Source organism: Oncorhynchus kisutch, linkage group LG4 (assembly GCF_002021735.2).
Source record: "Oncorhynchus kisutch isolate 150728-3 linkage group LG4, Okis_V2, whole genome shotgun sequence".
Lineage (NCBI taxonomy): Eukaryota > Metazoa > Chordata > Actinopteri > Salmoniformes > Salmonidae > Oncorhynchus > Oncorhynchus kisutch.
In genome coordinates, this window is record NC_034177.2 from 3,596,872 (window position 1) to 3,623,787 (window position 26,916).

Sequence of the window (26,916 nt, forward strand, 5' to 3'; positions counted from 1 at the left end):
ACACAATGATATATGTTCACAATTTAATAAGAATATAAATACATTAAATTAAAACATAACACGAATGACATACAGGCTTGTGCAGCGATGCAGAATCCTGTCCGTGCACCTTGGAGGCTTTTAGATTGGAGACTGTCATAGTCACACCTGGCAGGTCCACTAGGTACACCTGGCAGGTCCACTACAGAACACCGTTCAGGTCCACTAGTAACACCTGGCAGGTCCACTAGAGAACACCTGGCAGGTCCACTAGAGAACACCTGGCAGGTCCACTAGAGAACACCTGACAGGTCCACTAGCAGGTCCACTAGTTACACCTGGCAGGTCCACTAGAGAACAACTGGCAGGTCCATTAGTTACACCTGGCAGGTCCACTAGTAATACCTGGCAGGTCCACTAGCAACACCTGGCAGGTCGACTAGAGAACACCTGGCAGGTCCACTAGTATACATGGCAGGTCCACTAGTAACACCTGTCAGGTCCTCTAGTTATACCTTGCAGGTCCACTAGCAGGTCCACTAGTTTTACCTGGCAGGTCCACTAGTCACACCTGGCAGGTCCACTAGTCATACCTGGCAGGTCCACTAGTGACACCTGGCATGTCCACTAGTTACACCTGGCAGGTCCCCTAGTTAAACCTAGCAAGTCCACTAGCAAGTCCACTAGAGAACACCTGGCAGGTCCACTAGAGAACACCTGGCAGGTCCACTAGCAGGTTCACTAGAGAACACCTGGCAGGTCCACTAGCAGGTCCACTAGCAGGTCCACTAGAGAACACCTGGCAGGTCCACTAGAGAACACCTGGCAGGTCCACTAGCAGGTCCACTAGAGAACACCTGGCAGGTCCACTAGCAGGTCCACTAGAGAACACCTGGCAGGTCCACTAGCAGGTCCACTAGAGAACACCTGGCAGGTCCACTAGCAGGTACACTAGAGAACACCTGGCAGGTCCACTAGCAGGTCCACTAGAGAACACAGACAACTAAAGTTCCTCTTCACTTTTCTAGGTGGAAAAGGGAGAAACGGTCCAGGGAAGAGCAGCTCTCCACTCGGCTCTGTCTGCTAAACACTTCTGGATCCACTTCTGGATTCTTCCCTCGTAGGTAGGAAGGAAGGTAGGAAGGTAGGTAGGTAGGTAGGTAGATAGGTAGGTAGGTAGGTAGGTAGGTAGGTAGGTAGGTAGGTAGGAAGGTAGGTAGGTAGGTAGGTAGGTAGATAGTTAGGTAGGTAGGTAGTTAGGTAGGTAGATAGTTAGGTAGGTAGGTAGATAGGTAGGTAGGTAGGTAGATAGGTAGGTAGGTAGGTAGATAGGTAGTTAGGTAGGTAGGTAGGTAGATAGATAGGTAGGTAGGTAGGTAGGTAGGTAGGTAGGTAGGTAGGTAGGTAGGTAGGTAGGTAGGTAGGTAGGTAGGTAGGTAGGTAGGTAGGTAGGTAGATAGATAGATAGATAGATAGATAGATAGGTAGGTAGGTAGGTAGGTAGGTACGTAGGTAGGTAGGTAGGTAGGTAGGCAGGTACGTACGTACGTAGGTACGTAGGTAGATAGTTAGGTATGTAGGTACGTAGGTAGATAGTTAGGTATGTAGGTACTTAGGTAGATAGTTATGTAGGTAGGTAGGTAGGTAGCTAGGTAGGTAGTTAGGTAGGTAGGTACGTAGGTAGGTACATAGGTAGGTATTTAGGTAGGTAGGTAGTTAGGTAGGTAGTTAGGTAGGTAGTTAGGTAGGTACATAGGTAGGGAGAACATGTCCATGTCTCCAAACATTCTCCACACTGTCTCCAAACTGTATGTCCTTCTCCAAAGGAAGTGTCCATCTGGAGGTCAGTCTGACCAGAGACAGACAGAGAGACAAGTTGTCTTCTCCTCGTTGGGAGGGACATACAGGACATGAGGATCTCTCGGTCGTCTACCGTGTTGTCACCATTCATCCCACAGCGGATCCCACAGTTCGGCGTTTCTTAAATTAGGATTTCCACCACTTCTGCTGCTGAGTCTGAACTTCTGGAGCTCTGGTGTGTGTTGAGTGGTGCCAGGAAGTGCTCTGAGGTGTAAAGGAAATAAATAACCATGTTTTAGACACTGGATTAAGCAGTACAACATAGATAGAGGGTCAGTGGGCCACAATCAAGCTGTGATGTTTGACAAAGACAATCAAGCCGTAATGTTTGACAAAGACAATCAAGCCGTAATGTCCGAGCTCATGGGTGACTAGGTGTCCGAGCTCATAGGTGACTAGGTGTCCGAGCTCATAGGTGACTAGGTGTCCGAGCTCATGGGTGACTAGGTGTCCGAGCTCATGGGTGACTAGGTGTCCGAGCTCATGGGTGACTAGGTGCCCGAGCTCATGGGTGACTAGGTGTCCGAGCTCATGGGTGACTAGGTGTCCGAGCTCATAGGTGACTAGGTGTCCGAGCTCATAGGTGACTAGGTGTCCGAGCTCATGGGTGACTAGGTGTCCGAGCTCATAGGTGACTAGGTGTCCGAGCTCATAGGTGACTAGGTGTCCGAGCTCATAGGTGACTAGGTGTCCGAGCTCATAGGTGACTAGGTGTCCGAGCTCATAGGTGACTAGGTCTCCGAGCTCATAGGTGACTAAGTGTCCGAGCTCATAGGTGACTAGGTGTCCGAGCTCATAGGTGACTAGGTGTCCGAGCTCATGGGTGACTAGGTGTCCGAGCTCATGGGTGACTAGGTGTCCGAGCTCATGGGTGACTAGGTGTCCGAGCTCATGGGTGAATAGGTGTCCGAGCTCATGGGTGACTAGGTGTCTGAGCTCATGGGTGACTAGGTGTCCAAGCTCATGGGTGACTAGGTGTCCGAGCTCATGGGTGAATAGGTGGCCAAGCTCATAGGTGACTGAGCTCATAGGTGACTAGGTGTCCGAGCTCATAGGTGACTAGGTGTCCGAGCTCATTTGTGACTAGGTGTCCGAGCTCATAGGTGACTAGGTGTCCGAGCTCATAGGTGACTAGGTGTCCGAGCTCATAGGTGACTAGGTGTCCGAACTCATAGGTGACTAGGTGTCCGAGCTCATAGGTGACTAGGTGTCCGAGCTCATAGGTGACTAGGTGTCCGAGCTCATTCTGGGTCCCAGGAACTGTTTCTACACACTCAACAAACATTTCAGGAATAGGAAACAGTAGGCTACACACCGGAGGCAGGTGTTGAGGTCGAGGAAGTCTCAGAGGGTGCTAGCATGCTGGTGGGATCCACTGTAAGATGCGTCTCCTGGGCTAGGACATCACGGTCACACTGGGTGCTGCAGTCCCTGCTCTGGGGCTTGGACAGGAGCAACAGGGCGGGCAGGGCCAACGGGGCGCAGGGGTGTTGGTGCGGGGGCAGGGAGAGAGGAGACATTGCAGCAGCCGTCTGGTCATCAGAGAGGCTCTTTCCTACAAGCACAGACAACAAGAGGAATATGGTTAATTGTCTGAGCACAGACAACAAGAGGAAGATGGTTAATTGTCTGAGCACAGACAACAAGAGGAAGATGGTTAATTGTCTGATCACAGACAATGAGAGGAAGATGGTTAATTGTCTGATCACAGACAACAAGAGGAAGATGGTTAATTGTCTGGTCAAAGACAACAAGAGGAAGATGGTTAATTGTCTGAGCACAGACAACGAGAGGAAGATGGTTAATTGTCTGAGCACAGACAACAAGAGGAAGATGGTTAATTGTCTGAGCACAGACAACAAGAGGAAGATGGTTAATTGTCTGAGCACAGACAACGAGAGGAAGATGGTTAATTGTCTGAGCACAGACAACAAGAGGAAGATGGTTAATTGTCTGAGCACAGACAACGAGAGGAAGATGGTTAATTGTCTGATCACAGACAATGAGAGGAAGATGGTTAATTGTCTGAGCACAGACAACAAGAGGAAGATGGTTAATTGTCTGATCACAGACAACAAGAGGAAGATGGTTAATTGCCGGATCGCAGACAACAAGAGGAAGATGGTTAATTGTCTGAGCACAGACAACAAGAGGAAGATGGTTAATTACCAGATCAACCAATCACGCACGCTCAAACATCTACTCTGTCAGCTTCCCTGCCACATCTATCCTAGAGCGGCTATCCCGGAGAGGGGAAACGACATACAGTACATGCATTTTTATTACAAAAAAAAAATGTCATCATCTACTCGAGGAAGGTCCCTCACCGGGATTTCTCCCCAACAGTAGTTATTTTAGGAAGTTTAACATTCTGTCTGGCGACACTACGCACTAAGCACTTAACAGCCGCCAGTTGTCTCTTGAGATAATGACATGGGCTGTTTAAGATCTGACATTCCTCCAGGCGTTATGACCTGTGACCCCCCGTCCGCCCCGTCCGCCCAGAAGAAGACAGGCGATGTCATAATTCTACAGATTCTTCAGGGAGGAGCTACACTGAGTAAACAAAACATTAGGAACACCTGCTTTTTCCCATGACATCGACTGACCAGGTGAATCCGGGTGAAAGATATGATCCCTTACTGATGTCACTTGTTGAATCCACTTCAATCAGTGTAGATGGAGGATGTCAAACTCATTCCACGGAGGGCCGGGTGTCTGTGGGGTTTTGGTTTTTCTATTTTAATTAAGACCTAGACGACCAGGTGAGGGGAGTTCCTTACTGAGACAACCAGGTGAGGGGAGTTCCTTACTGAGACAACCAGGTGAGGGGAGTTCCTTACTGAGACCTAGACAACCAGGTGAGCAGAGTTCCTTACTGAGACCTAGACAACCAGGTGAGGAGAGTTCCTTACTGAGACCTAGACAACCAGGTGAGGGGAGTTCTTTACTGAGACCTAGACAACCAGGTGAGGGGAGTTCCTTACTGAGACCTAGACGACCAGGTGAGGGGAGTTCCTTACTGAGACCTAGACGACCAGGTAAGGGGAGTTCCTTACTGAGACCTAGACAACCAGGTGAGTGGAGTTCCTTACTGAGACAACCAGGTGAGGGGAGTTCCTTACTGAGACCTAGACAACCAGGTGAGTTCCTTACTGAGACCTAGACAACCAGGTGAGGGGAGTTCCTTACTGAGACCTAGACAACCAGGTGAGTTCCTTACTGAGACCTAGACAACCAGGTGAGGGGTGTTCCTTACTGAGACCTAGACGACCAGGTGAGTGGAGTTCCTTACTGAGACCTAGATGACCAGGTGAGGGGAGTTCCTTACTGAGACCTAGACGACCAGGTGAGGAGAGTTCCTTACTGAGACCCAGACGACCAGGTGAGGAGAGTTCCTTACTGAGACCTAGACAACCAGGTGAGTTCCTTACTGAGACCTAGACGACCAGGTAAGGGGAGTTCCTTACTGAGACCTAGACAACCAGGTGAGTGGAGTTCCTTACTGAGACAACCAGGTGAGGGGAGTTCCTTACTGAGACCTAGACAACCAGGTGAGTTCCTTACTGAGACCTAGACAACCAGGTGAGGGGAGTTCCTTACTGAGACCTAGACAACCAGGTGAGTTCCTTACTGAGACCTAGACAACCAGGTGAGGGGAGTTCCTTACTGAGACCTAGACGACCAGGTGAGTGGAGTTCCTTACTGAGACCTAGATGACCAGGTGAGGGGAGTTCCTTACTGAGACCTAGACAACCAGGTGAGGGGTGTTCCTAACTGAGACCTAGACAACCAGGTGAGGGGAGTTCCTTACTAAGACAACCAGGTGAGGGGAGTTCCTTACTAAGACGACCAGGTGAGGGGAGTTCCTTACTGAGACCTAGACAACCAGGTGAGGGGAGTTCCTTACTGAGACCTAGACAACCAGGTGAGGAGAGTTCCTTACTGAGACCTAGATGACCAGGTGAGGGGAGTTCCTTACTGAGACCTAGACAACCAGGTGAGGGGAGTTCCTTACTGAGACCCAGACAACCAGGTGAGGGGAGTTCCTTACTGAGACCTAGACAACCAGGTGAGGGGAGTTCCTTACTGAGACCTAGACAACCAGGTGAGGGGAGTTCCTTACTGAGACCTAGACAACCAGGTGAGGGGAGTTCCTTACTGAGACCTAGACAACCAGGTGAGGGGAGTTCCTTACTGAGACCTAGACAACCAGGTGAGGGGAGTTCCTTACTGAGACCTAGACAACCAGGTGAGGGGAGTTCCTTACTGAGACCTAGACAACCAGGTGAGGGGAGTTCCTTACTGAGACCTAGACAACCAGGTGAGGGGAGTTCCTTACTGAGACCTAGACAACCAGGTGAGGGGAGTTCCTTACTGAGACCTAGACAACCAGGTGAGGGGAGTTCCTTACTGAGACCTAGACAACCAGGTGAGGTGAGTTCCTTACTGAGACCTAGACAACCAGGTGAGGGGAGTTCCTTACTGAGACCTAGACAACCAGGTGAGGGGACTTAGTGTTTGACTTGTGACCTTGGGCCCTAGAGCTCACCTTTCCCCTGGATGGGTTGCTCCACTGGGCCATCAGTGTTGATGGAGAGGACGGACCTGGCTGGACGGAGGTCCTGCTGCTCGGTGCTGATGGAGGGGACGGACCTGGCTGGACGGAGGTCCTGCTGCTCGGTGCCGATGGAGGGGATGGACCTGGCTGGACGGAGGTCCTGCTGCTCGGTGCTGATGGAGGGGACGGACCTGGCTGGACGGAGGTAATGTTGCTCGGTGCCTGCTGCCTGCTGCTCTAGCCTGTTCTGCTCCCGTCCAGTTCGTTGCTGTAACACCCGGATCACTGCATCCTTCTCCAGGAGCTGGGAGTGCAGCGCTCGGACTCTACACACACACACACAACGATTGCATATGAAGTCAGTCAGATCACTATGTTGATCTCTATCTGAACCTAGGTCAGACCAACTGACGTTACTGTGTAGCCTTCAGTGAGCAGGAAGTTAAAAGCAGAAATTGTACCTGTTCTCCATCTCCTGGTGTCTGTGGCTGAATGGCAGGTGGTCGTTGAAGCTGTTGTTGGGTGAGTGACGAGGCGAGTGTTTGATGACGCTGCTGTCTCTCTGAGCTGCAGTGGTGGCGGCTGCGTCCATAGCGAACTGCCTCATGGTGCTCTCCTCCAGGTACTTCTGTTCCCAGTGTGTGATGTCAGCCTCCAGAGCCAGGATCCTCTCTTCTCTCTCAGCCAGCTGCTGCTGCTGTACAGACACCATGGAGCTCAGATCTGAGGGCAGGGAGCCAGGACCGCTAGCCGTGCTGTGGGACTGACACCGTGGAAGGATTTTTTAATTTTTGGTTTGTTTTGTAAGACTATGTGTACAGACTTAGCGGTTGTCAAATTTTACATGTCAAGGTAGATCAGAAGGTTTCATTTTATATACCAGTGCTGTTCAATTCTGGTCCTTGAGGGCCAAAACACTTCCGGTTTTTGTTTCTACCTACTAGTGAATTGCACCCAGCTGGTGTCCCAGGTCTGAGTAAGTCCCTGATTAGAAGGAGAGGAGGAGAGGCCCTCCAGGACCGACATTGAACAGCCCGCACCATGTGTCTCCTTTCCTGCTCACCTGTGCTGATCGGAGGCTCTTCAGCTCCTGCTCCAGCCTGGTCCTCAGCCTCAGTTCCAGGGCCTCTCTCTTCTCACAGGCTGCCTGTAGCTGGCCCAGGGAACTCTGCAGCCGCTTTACCTTCTCTACGTACGCCCTCTTCCTCCTAAGCTCCTCCTCCAGGGCCAGGTTATGGGCCTGTGCCGACCCCAGGGCCTGTTCCAGCACCTCCCGGCGCCGAAGCCACTCGTCCCCGGAGCCACGCAGACGCTGCACCTCCCGCTGCTGTTCCTCATCTGAGAGAGAGAGAGAGAGAGAGAGAGAGAGAGAGAGAGAGAGAGAGAGAGAGAGAGAGAGAGAGAGAGAGAGAGAGAGAGAGAGATACACACATTAGTGCAACACATTCAGACTGGAAAAAGCTTAATTTTTATCAGATGCCAACCAAAGTGTAATGTCATTTGCCTGCAGCCAAGTAATTGATCTTACAATGAAAAATCAATATATTTCTTACAAATTACTAAACACGGCCATCAATTTTTAGATAAACACCTTTTCGGCCCACCAACTGACATTTTCACAGTCAAAATAACAGCATTCCACAAAGGCTAATTAATCATTGCTCCTGGAGGGCCAACAGACAGGGTAGTGTGACTGTTCAACCTGAACGTTATTCTGTTCCATAACTGCTGACAAAGGACCACTTGAAGCTGATTTAAACTTCATTCCCCCAATACAATACCAAGTTCACTAAATCCGGCCTCCCGGGTGACGCAGTGGTTAAGGGCGCTGTACTGCAGCGCCAGCTGTGCCATCAGAGTCCCTGGGTTCGCGCCCAGGCTCTGTCGTAACCGGCCGCGACCGGGAGGTCCGTGGGGCGACGCACAATTGGCCTAGCGTCGTCCGGGTTAGGGAGGGCTTGGTCGGTAGGGATGTCCTTGTCTCATCGCGCACCACCAGCGACTCCTGTGGCGGGCCGGGCGCAGTGCGCGCTAACCAAGGTTGCCAGGTGCACGGTGTAGCCTCCGACACATTGGTGCGGCTGGCTTCCGGGTTGGATGCGCGCTGTGTTAAGAAGCAGTGCGGCTGGTTGGGTTGTGTATCGGAGGACGCATGACATTCAACCTTCGTCTCTCCCGAGCCCGTACGGGAGTTGTAGCGATGAGACAAGATAGTAGCTACTACAACAATTGGAGACCACGAAATTGGGGAGAAAAAGGGGGTAAAAGGTCAAAGCTTTACCACAACAATTATTGCCAGGCCAGATGATGATAGTGTTGAGAGTAAACCTGACGTCACATACTGAGGTAAAGAAATGCCCAAAGATGGAGACATATCTGCGCCCGGCCCGCCACAGGAGTCGCTGGTGGTGCGCGATGAGACAAGGACATCCCTACCGACCAAGCCCTCAAGGGGGTCAGTGTGTTGTGAGTGAGGAATATGGAAACCCTGCATTAGTTGCCCATGAGGAAGGGGAGGGCGCTCGGCAGCTCAACAGCTATGCAGTCATGTGCAGCAGAGTGGGGAGGGAGGCATTCCCAGTGAACGGAACAGCCTGACATGCCAGAAAAAATTCCAGGAATCTAAGCCACATTTACTGTGGAAGGATGTGAATAATGGCTGGTGTTCAAGTGCCAAAGCCGACCTCTGTTAGCAGGATGGGGAGGGAGGCAGGACCTGAGAGCAGGGAAAACCCCGCTAGCCTGCCCTCTGACCTCAGACCACATTAACACGGCAGCAATATCAGACAACTGACCACATCAATATCAGACAACAGACCACATCAATATCAGACAACAGACCACATCAATATCAGACAACAGACCACATCAATATCAGACACAGTCTAGGAGAACTACGTGCCTGCCCCAGAGTGCCAGTCTTTCACAAAGCTCTGTGATTAGTAAAAACAACCCTTGCGAACAGATCTGAAAACACTCACTCTTGCTCAGTGCCCTGCTCTCTCTCCACAGAAAATCTTACTCATTTGATTATTTTACCTTTATTTAACTAGTCAGTTAAGAACAAATTCTTATTTTACATTGATGGCCTAGGAACAGTGGTTTAACTGCCTTGTTCAGGGGAAGAACGACATAATTTAAAAAAAAACCTTGTCAGCTCGGGGATTCGATCTCGCAACCATTTCGGTTACTAGTCCAAATGCTCTAACCACTAGGCTACGCTGCCGCCTCTACACTCTAACCACTAGGCTACGCTGCCTCCTCTACACTCTAACCACTAGGCTAACCAGCCTCCTCTACACTCTAACCACTAGGCTACCCTGCCGCCTCTACACTCTAACCACTAGGCTACGCTGCCTCCTCTACACTCTAACCACTTGGCTACCTACCACCTCTACACTCTAACCACTAGGCTACGCTGCCACCTCTACACTCTAACCACTAGGCTACGCTGCCTCCTCTACACTCTAACCACTAGGCTACGCTGCCGCCTCTACACTCTAACCACTAGGCTACGCTGCCTCCTCTACACTCTAACCACTAGGCTACGCTGCCGCCTCTACACTCTAACCACTAGGCTACCCTGCCTCCTCTACACTCTAAGCACTAGGCTATGCTGCCGCCTCTACACTCTAACCACTAGGCTACCCTGCCTCCTCTACACTCTAACCACTAGGCTACCCTGCCGCCTCTACACTCTAACCACTAGGCTACGCTGCCACCTCTACACTCTAACCACTAGGCTACGCTGCCTCCTCTACACTCTAACCACTAGGCTACGCTGCCGCCTCTACACTCTAACCACTAGGCTATGCTGCCTCCTCTACACTCTAACCACTAGGCTACCCTGCCGCCTCTACACTCTAACCACTAGGCTACGCTGCCACCTCTACACTCTAACCACTAGGCTACGCTGCCTCCTCTACACTCTAACCACTAGGCTACCCTGCCTCCTCTACACTCTAACCACTAGGCTATGCTGCCGCCTCTACACTCTAACCACTAGGCTACCCTGCCTCCTCTACACTCTAACCACTAGGCTACCCTGCCGCCTCTACACTCTAACCACTAGGCTATGCTGCCGCCTCTACTCTCTAACCACTAGGCTATGCTGCCGCCTCTACACTCTAACCACTAGGCTACCCTGCCGCCTCTACACTCTAACCACTAGGCTACCCTGCCTCCTCTACACTCTAACCACTAGGCTACGCTGCCGCCTCTACACTCTAACCACTGCCTCCGCGATCATAAAGAGTATGTAACTCCTGCTTCCTCTTTCGTCTTAACATGTTGGCATCTGATCTCTACTTACTTTGTTCCAGGAGTTTGGTGAAGACCTGCTGTTTCCTGTCTGCCGATTCAACATCCTGCTGTTTGGTAGCGTTGTCCAGACGATCTACAGGTGGAAGAGAGAGGGAGGGAGCTCGATTAGGATCTATAAGTACTTGTTGGAAGGAAGAGCCACACTTAAACCCCTAAAGAGTCTTGCTGCGGGTTACTAGCTTTCCTGCAGTCAAATGACCAAATTGCCCTCATTGTGGCCTCATGGATGGAAAGTTATTAATGTTTTTAAAATAATTTTATCATGAATGAAATAAAATAAAAATAAAATAAAATCTGCCCGAAAATACGATGTTTCTATGTCAAACGATTTTGTGATATTTCAGTCTTCTGTGATGTGTATAAAGTGTAACATTGGGATGTAAAACTCAAAAATGTTAAACATTTCAACTCTATATCTGACATGGTGCAGGCGTCTTCATAACCACGTGTGTGAGGTGTGTATGCTTTTGTTTCAAAGGAGATTTTGTTAAGAAAGAAACACTCTGTGTGACTCTGATTTAGCACACCTTTAGCTTTCCTTTCCTTTAGCTTTATTTATGTAACTACATCAAAAAACATTGATTATTTGCGCAATTACTAGCTGCGTTAGCATTAGCATCTAGCTGCTGGTAGCCTTACCTCTGAGGTCTCTGTTGAAGTCGTGCAGTCTCTTGATCTCTGACTCCAGTTTGTTCCTCATGGTTTTCTCCAGGGTCTCTCTCTTGGCTGAGCCCTTCATCAGGGTCTCGTAGGCCTCAGATATCCTCTGGATCTCTACTTCCAGCTGGAAGGAAACACGAGAAGAGGACACTGTCAGTCTGAGGGTCTCTGGCTTCAAACACAGCTCATCCTCACCAGTGGTCACACTTTGAGGGGGGGGGGGGGGGGGCAGTCCTCAACTCAGAGGGGGGTAGGGGGGGCAGTCCTCAGCTCAGGGGGGGGTAGGGGGGGCAGTCCTCAGAGGTGGAGACACAAAAGTCGACATTGGAAAAGCGACAATAAAACACTGGTGAAAAGTCAGACGGTGGAGAAGTGACAATTAACTCAACAATTTGAGGGGTGATTTACAATCAAGGAATCAATGGTCTCACAAGACTGGGATACTGAATGAATGAGACATGTGGAGGAGGAGCAGGAGGAGGTGGAGGAGGAGGGGAAAGAGGAACAGGGGGAGGAGGACCAGGAGCAGGTGGAGGGGAAGCATGAGGTAGAGGAGCAGGAGGTGGAGGAGCAGGGGGGGGAGGAGCAGGGGCAGGTAAGGTGGAGGGGAAGGAGGAGAAGGAGGGGGAGGAGGAGGAGGGGAAAGAGGAACAGGGGGAGGAGGACCAGGAGCAGGTGGAGGGGAAGCATGAGGTAGAGGAGCAGGAGGTGGAGGAGCAGGAGGTGGAGGAGCAGGAGGTGGAGGAGTAGGAGGTGGAGGAGCAGGAGGTGGAGGAGCAGGAGGTGGAGGAGTAGGAGGTGGAGGAGCAGGGGAAGTAGGAACAGGGGGAGGAGGGGCAGGAGGAGGTGGAGGAGGAGGGGAAGGAGGAACAGGGGGAGGAGGACCAGGAGGAGGTGGAGGAGGAGGGGAAAGAGGACTGGGGGAGGAGGAGCAGGAGGAGGTGGAGGGGAAGCATGAGGTAGAGGAGTAGGAGGTGGAGGAGGAGGAGGAGGGGAAGGAGGAACAGGGGGAGGAGGACCAGGAGCAGGTGGAGGGGAAGCATGAGGTAGAGGAGTAGGAGGTGGAGGAGCAGGAGGTGGAGGAGGAGGAGGAGGGAAGGAGGAACAGGGGGAGGAGGACCAGGAGCAGGTGGAGGGGAAGCATGAGGTAGAGGAGTAGGAGGTGGAGGAGCAGGAGGTGGAGAAGGAGGAGGAGGGGAAGGAGGAACAGGGGGAGGAGGACCAGGAGCAGGTGGAGGGGAAGCATGAGGTAGAGGAGTAGGAGGTGGAGGAGCAGGAGGTGGAGGAGCAGGAGGTGGAGGAGCAGGAGGTGGAGGAGCAGGGGAATGGGGAGGAGCAGGGGCAGGTAAGGTGGAGGGGAAGGAGGAGAAGGAGGGGGAGGAAGAAGAGCAGTTGGAGGAAGAACAGGGGGAGGAGGATCCAGAGATATAAAGGACATTTCAGTCTCTGAAAGAGGAACACTAGTAGTGATTTCAACTGAATGTGTTTTAAAACTCACAGGCTAACAGATAGTACAAGCAGGACATGAAACTCCAAGCAATGTTAATGTTCCATGTAATGAGGGGTGTGGGGGAAGGTAGAGGGGTGTGGGGAAGGTAGAGGGGTGTGGGGAAGGTAGAGGGGTGTGGGGAAGGTAGAGGGGTGTGGGGAAGGTAGAGGTTTGTGGGGAAGGTAGAGGGGTGTGGGGAAGGTAGAGGTTTGTGGGGAAGGTAGAGGGGTGTGGGGAAGGTAGAGGTTTGTGGGGAAGGTAGAGGGGTGTGGGGAAGGTAGAGGGGTGTGGGGAAGGTAGAGGGGTGTGGGAGAAGGTAGAGGGGTGTGGGGGAAGGTAGAGGGGTGTGGGGGAAGGTAGAGGTGTGACGACCCTCCCACTCTGTCTGCCGTATTCTGTCTGTTCTTGTTTCCTTATTAGGATGCCGGTGGGTGGAGTTGGGAGGGTCGTCAGCTTCATGGGAAACACCTGGGCCATGTGTCTCCCAGGATAAATAGACCTCTTCCACATTCATGGAAGAGACTCTCTCCATGCAGACACCTTTGTAGATTGTGTTGTGGTTCTTGGTGGCCTTTTGTTTGTTTGCTTTGGCACCTTTCAACACCCTGCATTATCACATTCATGCATGCAAAACATTCACTTACACTACTGATTACTGATTACACACACCATTGTATATTTTCCTTAGTTGCTTTAGTTAATAAATATATATTTTGTTACTCCTTATCTCCACGTTGTCTCCCTTTGTTACGGGCTTTGAGCCGGTTCGTGACAAGTGGGAGCTCATCCGGGATCTTTGAACTATTGGTTTGGGAGACCGTGGAGGTATGTGTTTGGTTTGCATATTGAGTTTGATAGGCCCAGTATTGGTTGCCTTTGTTGTTTGGTTTGTGTGCTGCGTTGGAGAGAGAATGGTTAGTTTCCAGGCCCTGCCTAGCCTGGAAACTCTTGTTCTACTTTCTGTTGGGAAGTCAGTCTGAGGAGGTGAGTAAATCGGCTGTGTACCTCAGGAGATTTGTGTAGGGTAGTGGAACTTGCTACCCGGAGCTATAGCCTTTTTCCCCTGATAGGCTTAGCGACGTGTTTAAATTTTGGACATGTTGGGCATGGTTAAATGTTTGTTATTTTTGTGTGGTGTCTGTGGACTGAGCAGTTGTCTCGGGGGCACATCCGTGGCTTGGTGGAATTTGCCAGCATGCTGGGGAGTTCTATTTCCTTGCCAGCGGGCTACAGTGCGTAAATACCCACCGCAAATCTGCACGAAGACTAGGGTTGAGTTATTGTAGGTTTTGGGGAAGCTCCGTATCTCATCTCTCTTCTGTGGTGCTCAGGGTGATTGTCATTTCTCTGGTTGTGGTCTGATGTGCTCAGCAGAGGGGTTGAGCAAGATTATTTACTTATGACTATGGTGTCTCATGTATACAAGTTCATTCGCTTTCCATCAGAGGACCTGTTAGAATTATGTACTAAAGAACAGCTGTTGAAGATCGCTGAACACTACAAGGTTAAATGATTGAAATTAGTGAAATTCTGTTTCGTTGGCAGTGACTATGAATCGTTGGAAGTGACTATGAATCGTTGGGAGTTGTAAAAATTAAGAAGGACCCTGATGTTCTTTTCGTTGGAGTTTGTAGCTGTTGGTCTTTTGTGCCATGTTTCTGAATGTTTACGTGACTGACCATTGTTTCGGGTTGTCATGTTCTATCTTTCCTGTCTGTTCCCTCCTGGTCTTGTGTTCTTCCCTCTTAAATATTGCTTCCTATGCACAAAGGTTGCTGAGGTCTGGGGAGGAGGTTGGTTGGTGCAGGTGGAGGTGTGAACACATAACCCCTCATAATGTTTGTTCCCTCCTGGTCGTGTTCTTCTTTCCTCTTAAATATTGCTTCCTATGCACAAAGGTTGCTGAGGTCTGGGGAGGAGGTTGGTTGGTGCAGGTGGAGGTGTGAACACATAACCCCTCATAATGTCTGTTCCCTCCTGGTCGTGTTCTTCTTTCCTCTTAAATATTGCTTCCTATGCACAAAGGTTGCTGAGGTCTGGGGAGGAGGTTGGTTGGTGCAGGTGGAGGTGTGAACACATAACCCCTCATAATGTCTGTTCCCTCCTGGTCGTGTTCTTCTTTCCTCTTAAATATTGCTTCCTATGCACAAAGGTTGCTGAGGTCTGGGGAGGAGGTTGGTTGGTGGAGGTGTGAACACATAACCCCTCGTCAATTTGGGACGCAGAGGCTGTGTCAATTTGGGACGCAGAGGCTGTGTCAATTTGGGACGCAGAGGCTGTGTCAATTTGGGACGCAGAGGCTGTGTCAATTTGGGACGCAGAGGCTGTGTCAATTTGGGACGCAGAGGCTGTGTCAATTTGGGACGCAGAGGCTGTGTCAATTTGGGACGCAGAGGCTGTGTCAATTTGGGACGCAGAGGCTGTGTCAATTTGGGACGCAGAGGCTGTGTCAATTTGGGACGCAGAGGCTGTGTCAATTTGGGACGCAGAGGCTGTGTCAATTTGGGACGCAGAGGCTGTGTCAATTTGGGACGCAGAGGCTGTGTCAATTTGGGACGCAGAGGCTGTGTCAATTTGGGACGCAGAGGCTGTGTCAATTTGGGACGCAGAGGCTGTGTCAATTTGGGACGCAGAGGCTGTGTCAATTTGGGACGCAGAGGCTGGTATGATGTTCCGGGGTCCTTGTTGGTCCCCGGTTTTATGGGGGGGAATGTGACGACCCTCCCACTCTGTCTGCCGTATTCTGTCTGTTCTTGTTTCCTTATTAGGATGCCGGTGGGTGGAGTTGGGAGGGTCGTCAGCTTCATGGGAAACACCTGGGCCATGTGTCTCCCAGGATAAATAGACCTCTTCCACATTCATGGAAGAGACTCTCTCCATGCAGACACCTTTGTAGATTGTGTTGTGGTTCTTGGTGGCCTTTTGTTTGTTTGCTTTGGCACCTTTCAACACCCTGCATTATCACATTCATGCATGCAAAACATTCACTTACACTACTGATTACTGATTACACACACCATTGTATATTTTCCTTAGTTGCTTTAGTTAATAAATATATATTTTGTTACTCCTTATCTCCACGTTGTCTCCCTTTGTTACGGGCTTTGAGCCGGTTCGTGACAGAGGGGTGTGGGGGAAGGTAGAGGGGTGTGGGGAAGGTAGAGGGGTGTGGGGAAGGCAGAGGGGTGTGGGGAAGGTAGAGGGGTGTGTGGAAGGTAGAGGTTTGTGGGGAAGGTAGAGGGGTGTGGGGAAGGTAGAGGTTTGTGGGGAAGGTAGAGGGGTGTGGGGAAGGTAGAGGGGTGTGGGGAAGGTAGAGGTTTGTGTGGGGAAGGTAGAGGTTTGTGGGGAAGGTAGAGGTTTGTGGGGAAGGTAGAGGTTTGTGTGGGGAAGGTAGAGGTTTGTGTGGGGAAGGTAGAGGTTTGTGGGGAAGGTAGAGGTTTGTGGGGAAGGTAGAGGGGTGTGGGGAAGGTAGAGGGGTGTGGGGAAGGTAGAGGTTTGTGTGGGGAAGGTAGAGGTTTGTGGGGAAGGTAGAGGTTTGTGGGGAAGGTAGAGGTTTGTGTGGGGAAGGTAGAGGTTTGTGTGGGGAAGGTAGAGGTTTGTGGGGAAGGTAGAGGTTTGTGGGGAAGGTAGAGGTTTGTGTGGGGAAGGTAGAGGTTTGTGTGGGGAAGGTAGAGGTTTGTGGGGAAGGTAGAGGGGTGTGGGGGAAGGTAGAGGTTTGTGGGGAAGGTAGAGGTTTGTGGGGAAGGTAGAGGTTTGTGGGGAAGATAGAGGTTTGTGTGGGGAAGGTAGAGGTTTGTGTGGGGAAGGTAGAGGTTTGTGGGGAAGGTAGAGGGGTGTGGGGGAAGGTAGAGGTTTGTGGGGAAGGTAGAGGTTTGTGGGGAAGGTAGAGGTTTGTGTGGGGAAGGTAGAGGTTTGTGTGGGGAAGGTAGAGGTTTGTGGGGAAGGTAGAGGGGTGTGGGGGAAGGTAGAGGTTTGTGGGGAAGGTAGAGGTTTGTGGGGAAGGTAGAGGTTTGTGGGGAAGATAGAGGTTTGTGTGGGGAAGGTAGAGGTTTGTGTGGGGAAGGTAGAGGTTTGTGGGGAAGGTAGAGGGGTGTGGGGGAAGGTAGAGGTTTGTGGGGAAGGTAGAGGGGTGTGGGGAAGGTAGAGGTTTGTGTGAGGAAGGTAGAGGTTTGTGGGGAAGGAAGAGGTTTGTGGGGAAGGTAGAGGTTTGTGTGGGGAAGGTAGAGGTTTGTGTGGGGAAGGTAGAGGTTTGTGGGGAAGGTAGAGGGGTGTGGGGGAAGGTAGAGGTTTGTGGGGAAGGTAGAGGTTTGTGGGGAAGGTAGAGGTTTGTGTGGGGAAGGTAGAGGTTTGTGTGGGGAAGGTAGAGGTTTGTGTGGGGAAGGTAGAGGTTTGTGGGGGAAGGTAGAGGTTTGTGGGGAAGGTAGAGGGGTGTGGGGAAGGTAGAGGGGTGTGGGGGGTGTGGGGAAGGTAGAGGGGTGTGGGGGAAGGTAGAGGGGTGTGGGGGAAGGTAGAGGGGTGTGGGGGAAGGTAGAGGGGTGTGGGGGAAGGTAGAGGGGTGTGGGGAAGGTAGAGGGGTGTGGGGAAGGTAGAGGGGTGTGGGGAAGGCAGAGGGGTGTGGGGAAGGTAGAGGGGTGTGTGGAAGGTAGAGGTTTGTGGGGAAGGTAGAGGGGTGTGGGGAAGGTAGAGGTTTGTGGGGAAGGTAGAGGGGTGTGGGGAAGGTAGAGGGGTGTGGGGAAGGTAGAGGTTTGTGTGGGGAAGGTAGAGGTTTGTGGGGAAGGTAGAGGTTTGTGGGGAAGGTAGAGGTTTGTGTGGGGAAGGTAGAGGTTTGTGTGGGGAAGGTAGAGGTTTGTGGGGAAGGTAGAGGTTTGTGGGGAAGGTAGAGGGGTGTGGGGAAGGTAGAGGGGTGTGGGGAAGGTAGAGGTTTGTGTGGGGAATGTAGAGGTTTGTGGGGAAGGTAGAGGTTTGTGGGGAAGGTAGAGGTTTGTGTGGGGAAGGTAGAGGTTTGTGTGGGGAAGGTAGAGGTTTGTGGGGAAGGTAGAGGTTTGTGGGGAAGGTAGAGGTTTGTGTGGGGAAGGTAGAGGTTTGTGTGGGGAAGGTAGAGGTTTGTGGGGAAGGTAGAGGGGTGTGGGGGAAGGTAGAGGTTTGTGGGAAGGTAGAGGTTTGTGGGGAAGGTAGAGGTTTGTGGGGAAGATAGAGGTTTGTGTGGGGAAGGTAGAGGTTTGTGTGGGGAAGGTAGAGGTTTGTGGGGAAGGTAGAGGGGTGTGGGGGAAGGTAGAGGTTTGTGGGGAAGGTTAGAGGTTTGTGGGGAAGGTAGAGGTTTGTGTGGGGAAGGTAGAGGTTTGTGTGGGGAAGGTAGAGGTTTGTGGGGAAGGTAGAGGGGTGTGGGGGAAGGTAGAGGTTTGTGGGGAAGGTAGAGGTTTGTGGGGAAGGTAGAGGTTTGTGGGGAAGATAGAGGTTTGTGTGGGGAAGGTAGAGGTTTGTGTGGGGAAGGTAGAGGTTTGTGGGGAAGGTAGAGGGGTGTGGGGGAAGGTAGAGGTTTGTGGGGAAGGTAGAGGGGTGTGGGGAAGGTAGAGGTTTGTGTGAGGAAGGTAGAGGTTTGTGGGGAAGGAAGAGGTTTGTGGGGAAGGTAGAGGTTTGTGTGGGGAAGGTAGAGGTTTGTGTGGGGAAGGTAGAGGTTTGTGGGGAAGGTAGAGGGGTGTGGGGGAAGGTAGAGGTTTGTGGGGAAGGTAGAGGTTTGTGGGGAAGGTAGAGGTTTGTGTGGGGAAGGTAGAGGTTTGTGTGGGGAAGGTAGAGGTTTGTGTGGGGAAGGTAGAGGTTTGTGGGGGAAGGTAGAGGTTTGTGGGGGAAGGTAGAGGGGTGTGGGGAAGGTAGAGGGGTGTGGGGGGTGTGGGGAAGGTAGAGGGGTGTGGGGGAAGGTAGAGGGGTGTGGGGGAAGGTAGAGGGGTGTGGGGGGAAGGTAGAGGGGTGTGGGGGAAGGTAGAGGGGTGTGGGGGAAGGTAGAGGGGTGTGGGGAAGGTAGAGGGGTGTGGGGTAGGCAGAGGGGTGTGGGGAAGGTAGAGGGGTGTGGGGAAGGTAGAGGTTTGTGGGGAAGGTAGAGGGGTGTGGGGAAGGTAGAGGGGTGTGGGGAAGGTAGAGGGGTGTGGGGAAGGTAGAGGTTTGTGGGGAAGGTAGAGGTTTGTGGGGAAGGTAGAGGGGTGTGGGGAAGGTAGAGGGGTGTGGGGAAGGTAGAGGGGTGTGGGGGAAGGTAGAGGGGCGTGGGGGAATGTAGAGGGGTGTGGGGGAAGGTAGAGGGGTGTGGGGGAAGGTAGAGGGGTGTGGGGAAGGTAGAGGAGTGTGGGGAAGGCAGAGGGGTGTGGGGAAGGTAGAGGGGTGTGGGGAAGGTAGAGGTTTGTGGGGAAGGTAGAGGGGTGAGGGGAAGGTAGAGGTTTGTGGGGAAGGTAGAGGGGTGTGGGGAAGGTAGAGGTTTGTGTGGGGAAGGTAGAGGTTTGTGGGGAAGGTAGAGGTTTGTGGGGAAGGTAGAGGTTTGTGTGGGGAAGGTAGAGGTTTGTGTGGGGAAGGTAGAGGTTTGTGGGGATGGTAGAGGTTTGTGGGGAAGGTAGAGGTTTGTGTGGGGAAGGTAGAGGTTTGTGTGGGGAAGGTAGAGGTTTGTGGGGAAGGTAGAGGGGTGTGGGGGGAAGGTAGAGGTTTGTGGGGAAGGTAGAGGGGTGTGGGGGAAGGTAGAGGTTTGTGGGGAAGGTAGAGGTTTGTGGGGAAGGTAGAGGTTTGTGGGGAAGATAGAGGTTTGTGTGGGGAAGGTAGAGGTTTGTGTGGGGAAGGTAGAGGTTTGTGGGGAAGGTAGAGGGGTGTGGGGGAAGGTAGAGGTTTGTGGGGAAGGTAGAGGTTTGTGGGGAAGGTAGAGGTTTGTGTGGGGAAGGTAGAGGTTTGTGTGGGGAAGGTAGAGGTTTGTGGGGAAGGTAGAGGGGTGTGGGGGAAGGTAGAGGTTTGTGGGGAAGGTAGAGGTTTGTGGGGAAGGTAGAGGTTTGTGGGGAAGATAGAGGTTTGTGTGGGGAAGGTAGAGGTTTGTGTGGGGAAGGTAGAGGTTTGTGGGGAAGGTAGAGGGGTGTGGGGGAAGGTAGAGGTTTGTGGGGAAGGTAGAGGGGTGTGGGGAAGGTAGAGGTTTGTGTGAGGAAGGTAGAGGTTTGTGGGGAAGGAAGAGGTTTGTGGGGAAGGTAGAGGTTTGTGTGGGGAAGGTAGAGGTTTGTGTGGGGAAGGTAGAGGTTTGTGGGGAAGGTAGAGGGGTGTGGGGGAAGGTAGAGGTTTGTGGGGAAGGTAGAGGTTTGTGGGGAAGGTAGAGGTTTGTGTGGGGAAGGTAGAGGTTTGTGTGGGGAAGGTAGAGGTTTGTGTGGGGAAGGTAGAGGTTTGTGGGGGAAGGTAGAGGTTTGTGGGGAAGGTAGAGGGGTGTGGGGAAGGTAGAGGGGTGTGGGGGGTGTGGGGAAGGTAGAGGGGTGTGGGGGAAGGTAGAGGGGTGTGGGGGAAGGTAGAGGGGTGTGGGGGAAGGTAGAGGGGTGTGGGGGAAGGTAGAGGGGTGTGGGGGGAAGGTAGAGGGGTGTGGGGAAGGTAGAGGGGTGTGGGGTAGGCAGAGGGGTGTGGGGAAGGTAGAGGGGTGTGGGGAAGGTAGAGGTTTGTGGGGAAGGTAGAGGGGTGTGGGGAAGGTAGAGGGGTGTGGGGAAGGTAGAGGGGTGTGGGGAAGGTAGAGGTTTGTGGGGAAGGTAGAGGTTTGTGGGGAAGGTAGAGGGGTGTGGGGAAGGTAGAGGGGTGTGGGGAAGGTAGAGGGGTGTGGGGGAAGGTAGAGGGGCGTGGGGGAATGTAGAGGGGTGTGGGGGAAGGTAGAGGGGTGTGGGGGAAGGTAGAGGGGTGTGGGGAAGGTAGAGGAGTGTGGGGAAGGCAGAGGGGTGTGGGGAAGGTAGAGGGTGTGGGGAAGGTAGAGGTTTGTGGGGAAGGTAGAGGGGTGAGGGGAAGGTAGAGGTTTGTGGGGAAGGTAGAGGGGTGTGGGGAAGGTAGAGGTTTGTGTGGGGAAGGTAGAGGTTTGTGGGGAAGGTAGAGGTTTGTGGGGAAGGTAGAGGTTTGTGTGGGGAAGGTAGAGGTTTGTGTGGGGAAGGTAGAGGTTTGTGGGGATGGTAGAGGTTTGTGGGGAAGGTAGAGGTTTGTGTGGGGAAGGTAGAGGTTTGTGTGGGGAAGGTAGAGGTTTGTGGGGAAGGTAGAGGGGTGTGGGGGAAGGTAGAGGTTTGTGGGGAAGGTAGAGGTTTGTGGGGAAGGTAGAGGTTTGTGGGGAAGATAGAGGTTTGTGTGGGGAAGGTAGAGGGTTGTGGGGAAGGTAGAGGTTTGTGGGGAAGGTAGAGGTTTGTGTGGGGAAGGTAGAGGTTTGTGTGTGGAAGGTAGAGGTTTGTGGGGAAGGTAGAGGGGTGTGGGGGAAGGTAGAGGTTTGTGGGGAAGGTAGAGGTTTGTGGGGAAGGTAGAGGTTTGTGTGGGGAAGGTAGAGGTTTGTGGGGAAGGTAGAGGTTTGTGGGGAAGGTAGAGGGGTGTGGGGAAGGTAGAGGTTTGTGTGGGGAAGGTAGAGGTTTGTGGGGAAGGTGGAGGTTTGTGTGGGGAAGGTAGAGGTTTGTGTGGGGAAGGTAGAGGTTTGTGTGGGGAAGGTAGAGGTTTGTGGGGAAGGTAGAGGGGTGTGGGGGAAGGTAGAGGTTTGTGGGGAAGGTAGAGGTTTGTGGGGAAGGTAGAGGTTTGTGTGGGGAAGGTAGAGGTTTGTGTGGGGAAGGTAGAGGTTTGTGGGTGGAAGGTAGAGGTTTGTGGATGAATGGATTGACTGAAGTGTCTCAATGTACAATACTTTAAGATGTGGAAATAACCTGTATACATGTGTCTGTCTGTCACTAAAATATCCCGTAAATATGTGTCTGTCTGTCACTAAAATAACCCGTAAATATGTGTCTGTCTGTCACTAGAAATGAATGTCCCTCTGATCCATCCACTGTGCACAGCTAGAGGGCAAATCTCAAATCTGATATGCAGCAATGGCAAACAAACACACACACACTTTATACTTCTCTACCTACCTCTACAGCCTTTGCGTGCCAACAGGGGCTTAGAAATAAACATATTAATGCTTATATAATCAAATTATAGTTTACTCATAACTATTACTGTCACTAAACTGTATTACAAGCAGATAGGCTGACCGGGCGTCTCAGGCTCTGCACACTCTTGGACTGCATCCTAGTTGGCAGGTCGCTCCTACCAGGTGACATGGAGAAGATCTGTGTCTGCACCACGTACTCTCACTACTGGTGTCCCCCAGGGCTCGGTTCTTGGCCCTCTCCAATTCTCTCTATACACGAAGGCACTCAGCTCTGAAATATCATCACTACTATTGCTGCCACTCCTTTTGTCCTTCCCCTCTTCTAACACCCAGGTGGCGACATGCATCTTTGCGTGTCTGGCAGGTATCTAAAAGCTTGGATGTTGGCCCACTACCTCAAGCTCAACCTTGACAAGACAGAGCTGCTCTTTCTCCTGGGGAAGGCCTGCCCGCTCAGACCTCTCCATCACAGTTGACAACTCCACAGTGTCCCCCCTCCTAGAGTGCAAAGAACCTTGGCGTGACTCTGGACAACACCTTGTCGTTCTCTGCAAACATCAAAGCAGTGACTAGCTCCTGTAGGATCATGCACTACAACATTCGTAGAGTACGACCCTACCTCACTCAGGAAGAGGCGCAGGTCCTAATCCAGGCATTTGTCATCTCCTGTCTGGACTACTGCAACTCGCTGTTGGCTGGGCTACCCGCTTGTACCATCAAACCCCTGCAACTTATCCAGAACGCTGCAGCCCTCCTGGTTTTCAACCTTCCCAAGTTCTCCAATGCCACCCCCCTTCTCCACACACTCCACTGGCTTCCAGTCGAAGCTCGCATCCACTACAAGACCATGGTACTTGCCTACGGAGCAACAAGAGGAACTGCCCCTCCCTACCTTCAGGCTATGATCAAACCCTACACCCCAACCCGAGCACTCCGTTCTGCCACATCTGGTCTCTCTGCCCTCCCACCCCTACAGGAGGGCAGCTCCCTCTCAGCCCAGTCCAAGCTCTTCTCTGTCCTGTCACCCCTACGGGAGGGCAGCTCCCTCTCAGCCCAGTCCAAGCTCTACTCTGTCCTGGCACCCCTACGGGAGGGCAGCTCCCTCTCAGCCCAGTCCAAACTGTTCTCTGTCCTGACACCCCAATGGTGGAACCAGCTTACCTCTGAAGCTAGGACAGCAGAGTCCCTGCCCATCTTCCTAAAACATCTGAACCCCGACCTCTTCAATAAGTATCTTAAATAATCCCACAGTACCTACCCCTCACCCGCTCCTCACCCCTCCTCCTCATGACTAAAATGTACATGTCAAATGTGAATTAGAATGACTGTATACTTTAAATGGGGCGGCAGGTAGCCTAGTGGTTACAGTGTTGGGCCAGTAACCCGAAACCGAAAGCTTGCTAGATCGAATCCCCGAGCTGACAAGGTAAATATGTTGTTCTGCTCCTGAACAAGGCAGTTAACCCACTGTTCCCTGGTTAGGCCGTCATTGTAAATAATAATTTGTTCTTAACTGACTTGCCTAGTTAAATAAAGGTTAAATAAAAATAAATTAATAAAGGTTAAATACAAAATAAAAATATATATATATGAGATATAGGACCTCAACGATGCATCCAAAAGGCACCGTAACCAAGGAGTCCCTCACCTTCTGAAGTCTGGCGGCCTTCTCGCTGTACACCTCCAACTCTTTCCTTAGTCTCTCGTTCTCCCTCAACAGGTCCATTTGGGCAGTGTTGTTGTGAGTACTGGGGTTGCTGTGGCTCATGTAGACCTCTGGACCATAGTGGACACTGTGTCGAACCATCTCGGCCTGGGGCTGGGAAGGTACGTACCTGGGGAGAGGAGAGGGACTCGTGAGTATCAAACGGTATCGTTCACAACATCTTGGTTGTAAAACCCATAGGGGCACTGGGATATAAAGCTATATTCATCCCATATAGAAAACAAGGTGTCAATGCTGGTCTGGCACCCATAATTGGTATATGTGTGTCATATTTACCTGTGCTGTGATTGGAATGCGGGAGGTGGTTCCTGATAGTAGTGTCCGTGTGTCTCCTGTGAGTGGCTGAGCATGTATCCAGGAGGCCTGACCAGGAAGGGGTAGTCTGGGGGAGGTCCCCTCTGAAGCTCTGGCCCCTGGTGTTCAACAGGCCCAGAGTGGCCATTAGACAGTTGAGGGTAACTGTGAGAGGAGCTGAGAGGCTGAATGTCTCTGCTTGATCTCTCCAGGGAGAGTTGCATGAGACGCTCACTGAGGCTCCGGGCGTGCTTCCGTTTCAGGTCCCACTGGCCATCTCCCTGGTGATCCATCATCTCAGGTCCCAGCTGAGGCTGACCCTGCTGGGCCCCTACCGAGGCCAGGTACTGAGAGTGAGCCTTGGCCTCCTCATAGGTGGGCAGCTCCTCTCCATGTCTGTGGAGCTGGTAGAGGTGACACACGGAGTCCCTCTCACAGTGTTTGTAGTCCCCCTGGTACTCCTGGCCCTGGGGGTCCTGTCTGGTGGACATGTGGATGAACTGGGACTCTTCCTGGGTCAGGCTCTCCAGAGAGGAGCGGGGTGATCCGGTACCGCCTCCTCCGCTGCTGTTGCTGCCTCCACGCAGGGCCTGCTGCTGGATGGCCAGGAGGGTACGGGTGTCTGTGGGGTTCCCGTAACGGAGGTGCTCCTGGATTAGACGGTGCAGGACCGTGCCAGAAGACTCCTCAGCAGTTCTCATCTCAGTCAATCAGAGATACGTGAATGGACGTGTTGAAGAGTTGGATGTTTTGGATTCGTAATAAACCACAGATCTTTATAGAAGAGCAATAAGAGAATTAGCTCAATCAAGTAACTAGCTAATACATTTGGTAGCATTTAACATAAAGCCTTATAATGTTGTTATAATTAAGACTTGTTATTTAACTAGGCAAGTCAGTTAAGAACAAATTATTATTTACAATGACGGCCTACCCGGGGGAACAGTGGGTTAACTGGCCTAGGGACAGTGGGTTAACTGGCCTAGGGACAGTGGGCTAACTGGTCTAGGGACAGTGGGTTAACTGGCCTAGGGACAGTGGGTTAACTGGCCTAGGGACAGTGGGTTAACTGGCCTAGGGACAGTGGGCTAACTGGTCTAGGGACAGTGGGTTAACTGGCCTAGGGACAGTGGGCTAACTGGTCTAGGGACAGTGGGTTAACTGGCCTAGGGACAGTGGGTTAACTGGCCTAGGGACAGTGGGTTAACTGGCCTAGGGACAGTGGGTTAACTGGCCTAGGGACAGTGGGTTAACTGGCCTAGGGACAGTGGGTTAACTGGTCTAGGGACAGTGGGTTAACTGCCTTGTTCAGGAGCAGAACGACATCTTTTTTTTTTTTACCTTGTCAGCTTGGGGATTCAATCTTGCAACCTTCCGGTTACTGGTCCGACTCTCTAACCACTAGACTACCTGCCACCCCTATTCCCATAGTAACACCAAGTTAGTGCACAAATACAAGCAACATTCTCCTCTGGGCTTTTGCTGTTCTTTTTTGAAGTATGAGCTAGAACTCTAGTACATGATACTCTGCATTCAGTTCAGGGTAGTCTATTATAATTAAGTAGAATTTACTTCAGCATGTAAATGCAAACATACCAAACACTGTAAACTATAGCATAGGCCTATATTAGCTTTTCAAGCCATATTACTAGGTATTATTTTGAAAGAAAATATTTTAGTTATTTGATATCATTATATTGAGCCATTTCCTGCTGCCAGCTACACAGTTTCCTTTCAGATTCCATTAAATTGCCTGATTTGTCCTGTTGTTGTTGTTGTTGTTGTTTTTTTTTTTTGGGGGGGGGGGGGGGTTACAAATTATTTGCACATACAGAAGTATGACAGAGATCAAATGTAGGCCACACATTTATTGAGGCTTTGTTGAAAGACAAAATGTATGTTTACTCTACAATGTAAACAGTGTGGATAACACAGGCTTACTGTATACTTGGGCCGAAATACTATAAACTCTATGGTCAACACACATAGCCTGGGTAGACTTTCACACATCTGATAACGTTCCAGTCTCAACTAGGGAAATAAAACAAATAGCCCAATTAAACTGTTTAAACTCACTGTCAATAAAGTGCAGATGAACTCTCAGACTTGATCACAGACCAAAGCCGACTTCCCGACATTTTAAAGAAAAGTATAAAATATATGTAATGAGGAATTAAAAGACAATTATTATAACATTATTATAACACATCAAGTTAAAAGGAACAAACCCGAATTTTCGCCTATAATACTACTTTGAAAGACCTATCCACCATGCGTAAAAGCAACTCATTCCCAAAAAAAAACAGCTAAATTAAACTCTTACCAATTTACATTCTCACCACGGAAGCAAGTTGTTCACGGCGTATATTGTTTATGTTTCTTGCTGACGGAAAACAAATAATCCTAATAAAATGTAGTGGAACTGCAGATTATGTAGAGTATTTGTTGCTCTGAGAGAGAGAGAGAGAGAGAGAGAGAGAGAGAGAGAGAGCGCGCGCTGCTACGGTGTGCGTCTGAGAAGATCTCACAACAGACTGAGCCGTGCGAGAGATCGCGCTGCTATTAAATAACTGAGGGCCGATTGTTCGCTGAGACTGGAATGATTGGAATGAGAGAACTCCAAGTCCCCCAGGGATGAAAAGCAGAACCGCAGAGCAAAGCGCAAAGTGCACAGGGGGAAAAGGGGGCAGGGCAAGTAGAATCGGAAACTGCAGAGCAAAACGGAGCGGAGCAGTCAGAGCGGAGCAGCACCGTGCACATAGCAGAGAGACATCTGCCTGTGTAATGTAAAGCGTTTTTGTTGTTGTTAGCAGTTGGGGGGATGGAGTAATTAGCTACATAGCATGCTGTGACTAGAAAGAGATCGGGGCGCTATTGTGAAGCAGAGAGGTAATGTTTTTTCATTTAAAAAA

General features: G+C 51.3%; 1 protein-coding gene across 3 annotated transcripts; it reads right to left on the reverse strand.

Moving 5' to 3' along the window:
• Positions 1-3: 3 nt before the first annotated feature.
• On the reverse strand, positions 4-26,645 carry amotl2a (angiomotin like 2a). 3 transcript variants are annotated; one of them, XM_031822316.1, is made up of 11 exons: positions 26,328-26,644; positions 23,987-24,778; positions 23,633-23,819; positions 11,363-11,507; positions 10,713-10,796; positions 7,464-7,738; positions 6,862-7,163; positions 6,544-6,726; positions 6,392-6,447; positions 3,155-3,394; positions 1,638-2,043 (listed from the first exon to the last, which is right to left on the reverse strand). In XM_031822316.1, the coding sequence occupies exons 2-11, from the start codon at positions 24,703-24,705 to the stop codon at positions 1,961-1,963; spliced, it is 2,274 nt and encodes a 757-aa protein (XP_031678176.1). In that variant the 5' UTR covers positions 24,706-24,778; positions 26,328-26,644; the 3' UTR covers positions 1,638-1,960. The 3 variants fall into 3 exon arrangements, with proteins under 3 accessions (XP_031678175.1, XP_031678176.1, XP_031678177.1); XM_031822315.1 differs by having other exon boundaries at positions 4-2,043; positions 6,392-6,726; positions 26,328-26,641; XM_031822317.1 differs by lacking the exon at positions 3,155-3,394 and having other exon boundaries at positions 6,392-6,726; positions 26,328-26,645.
• Between the last annotated feature and the right edge of the window lie 271 nt (positions 26,646-26,916).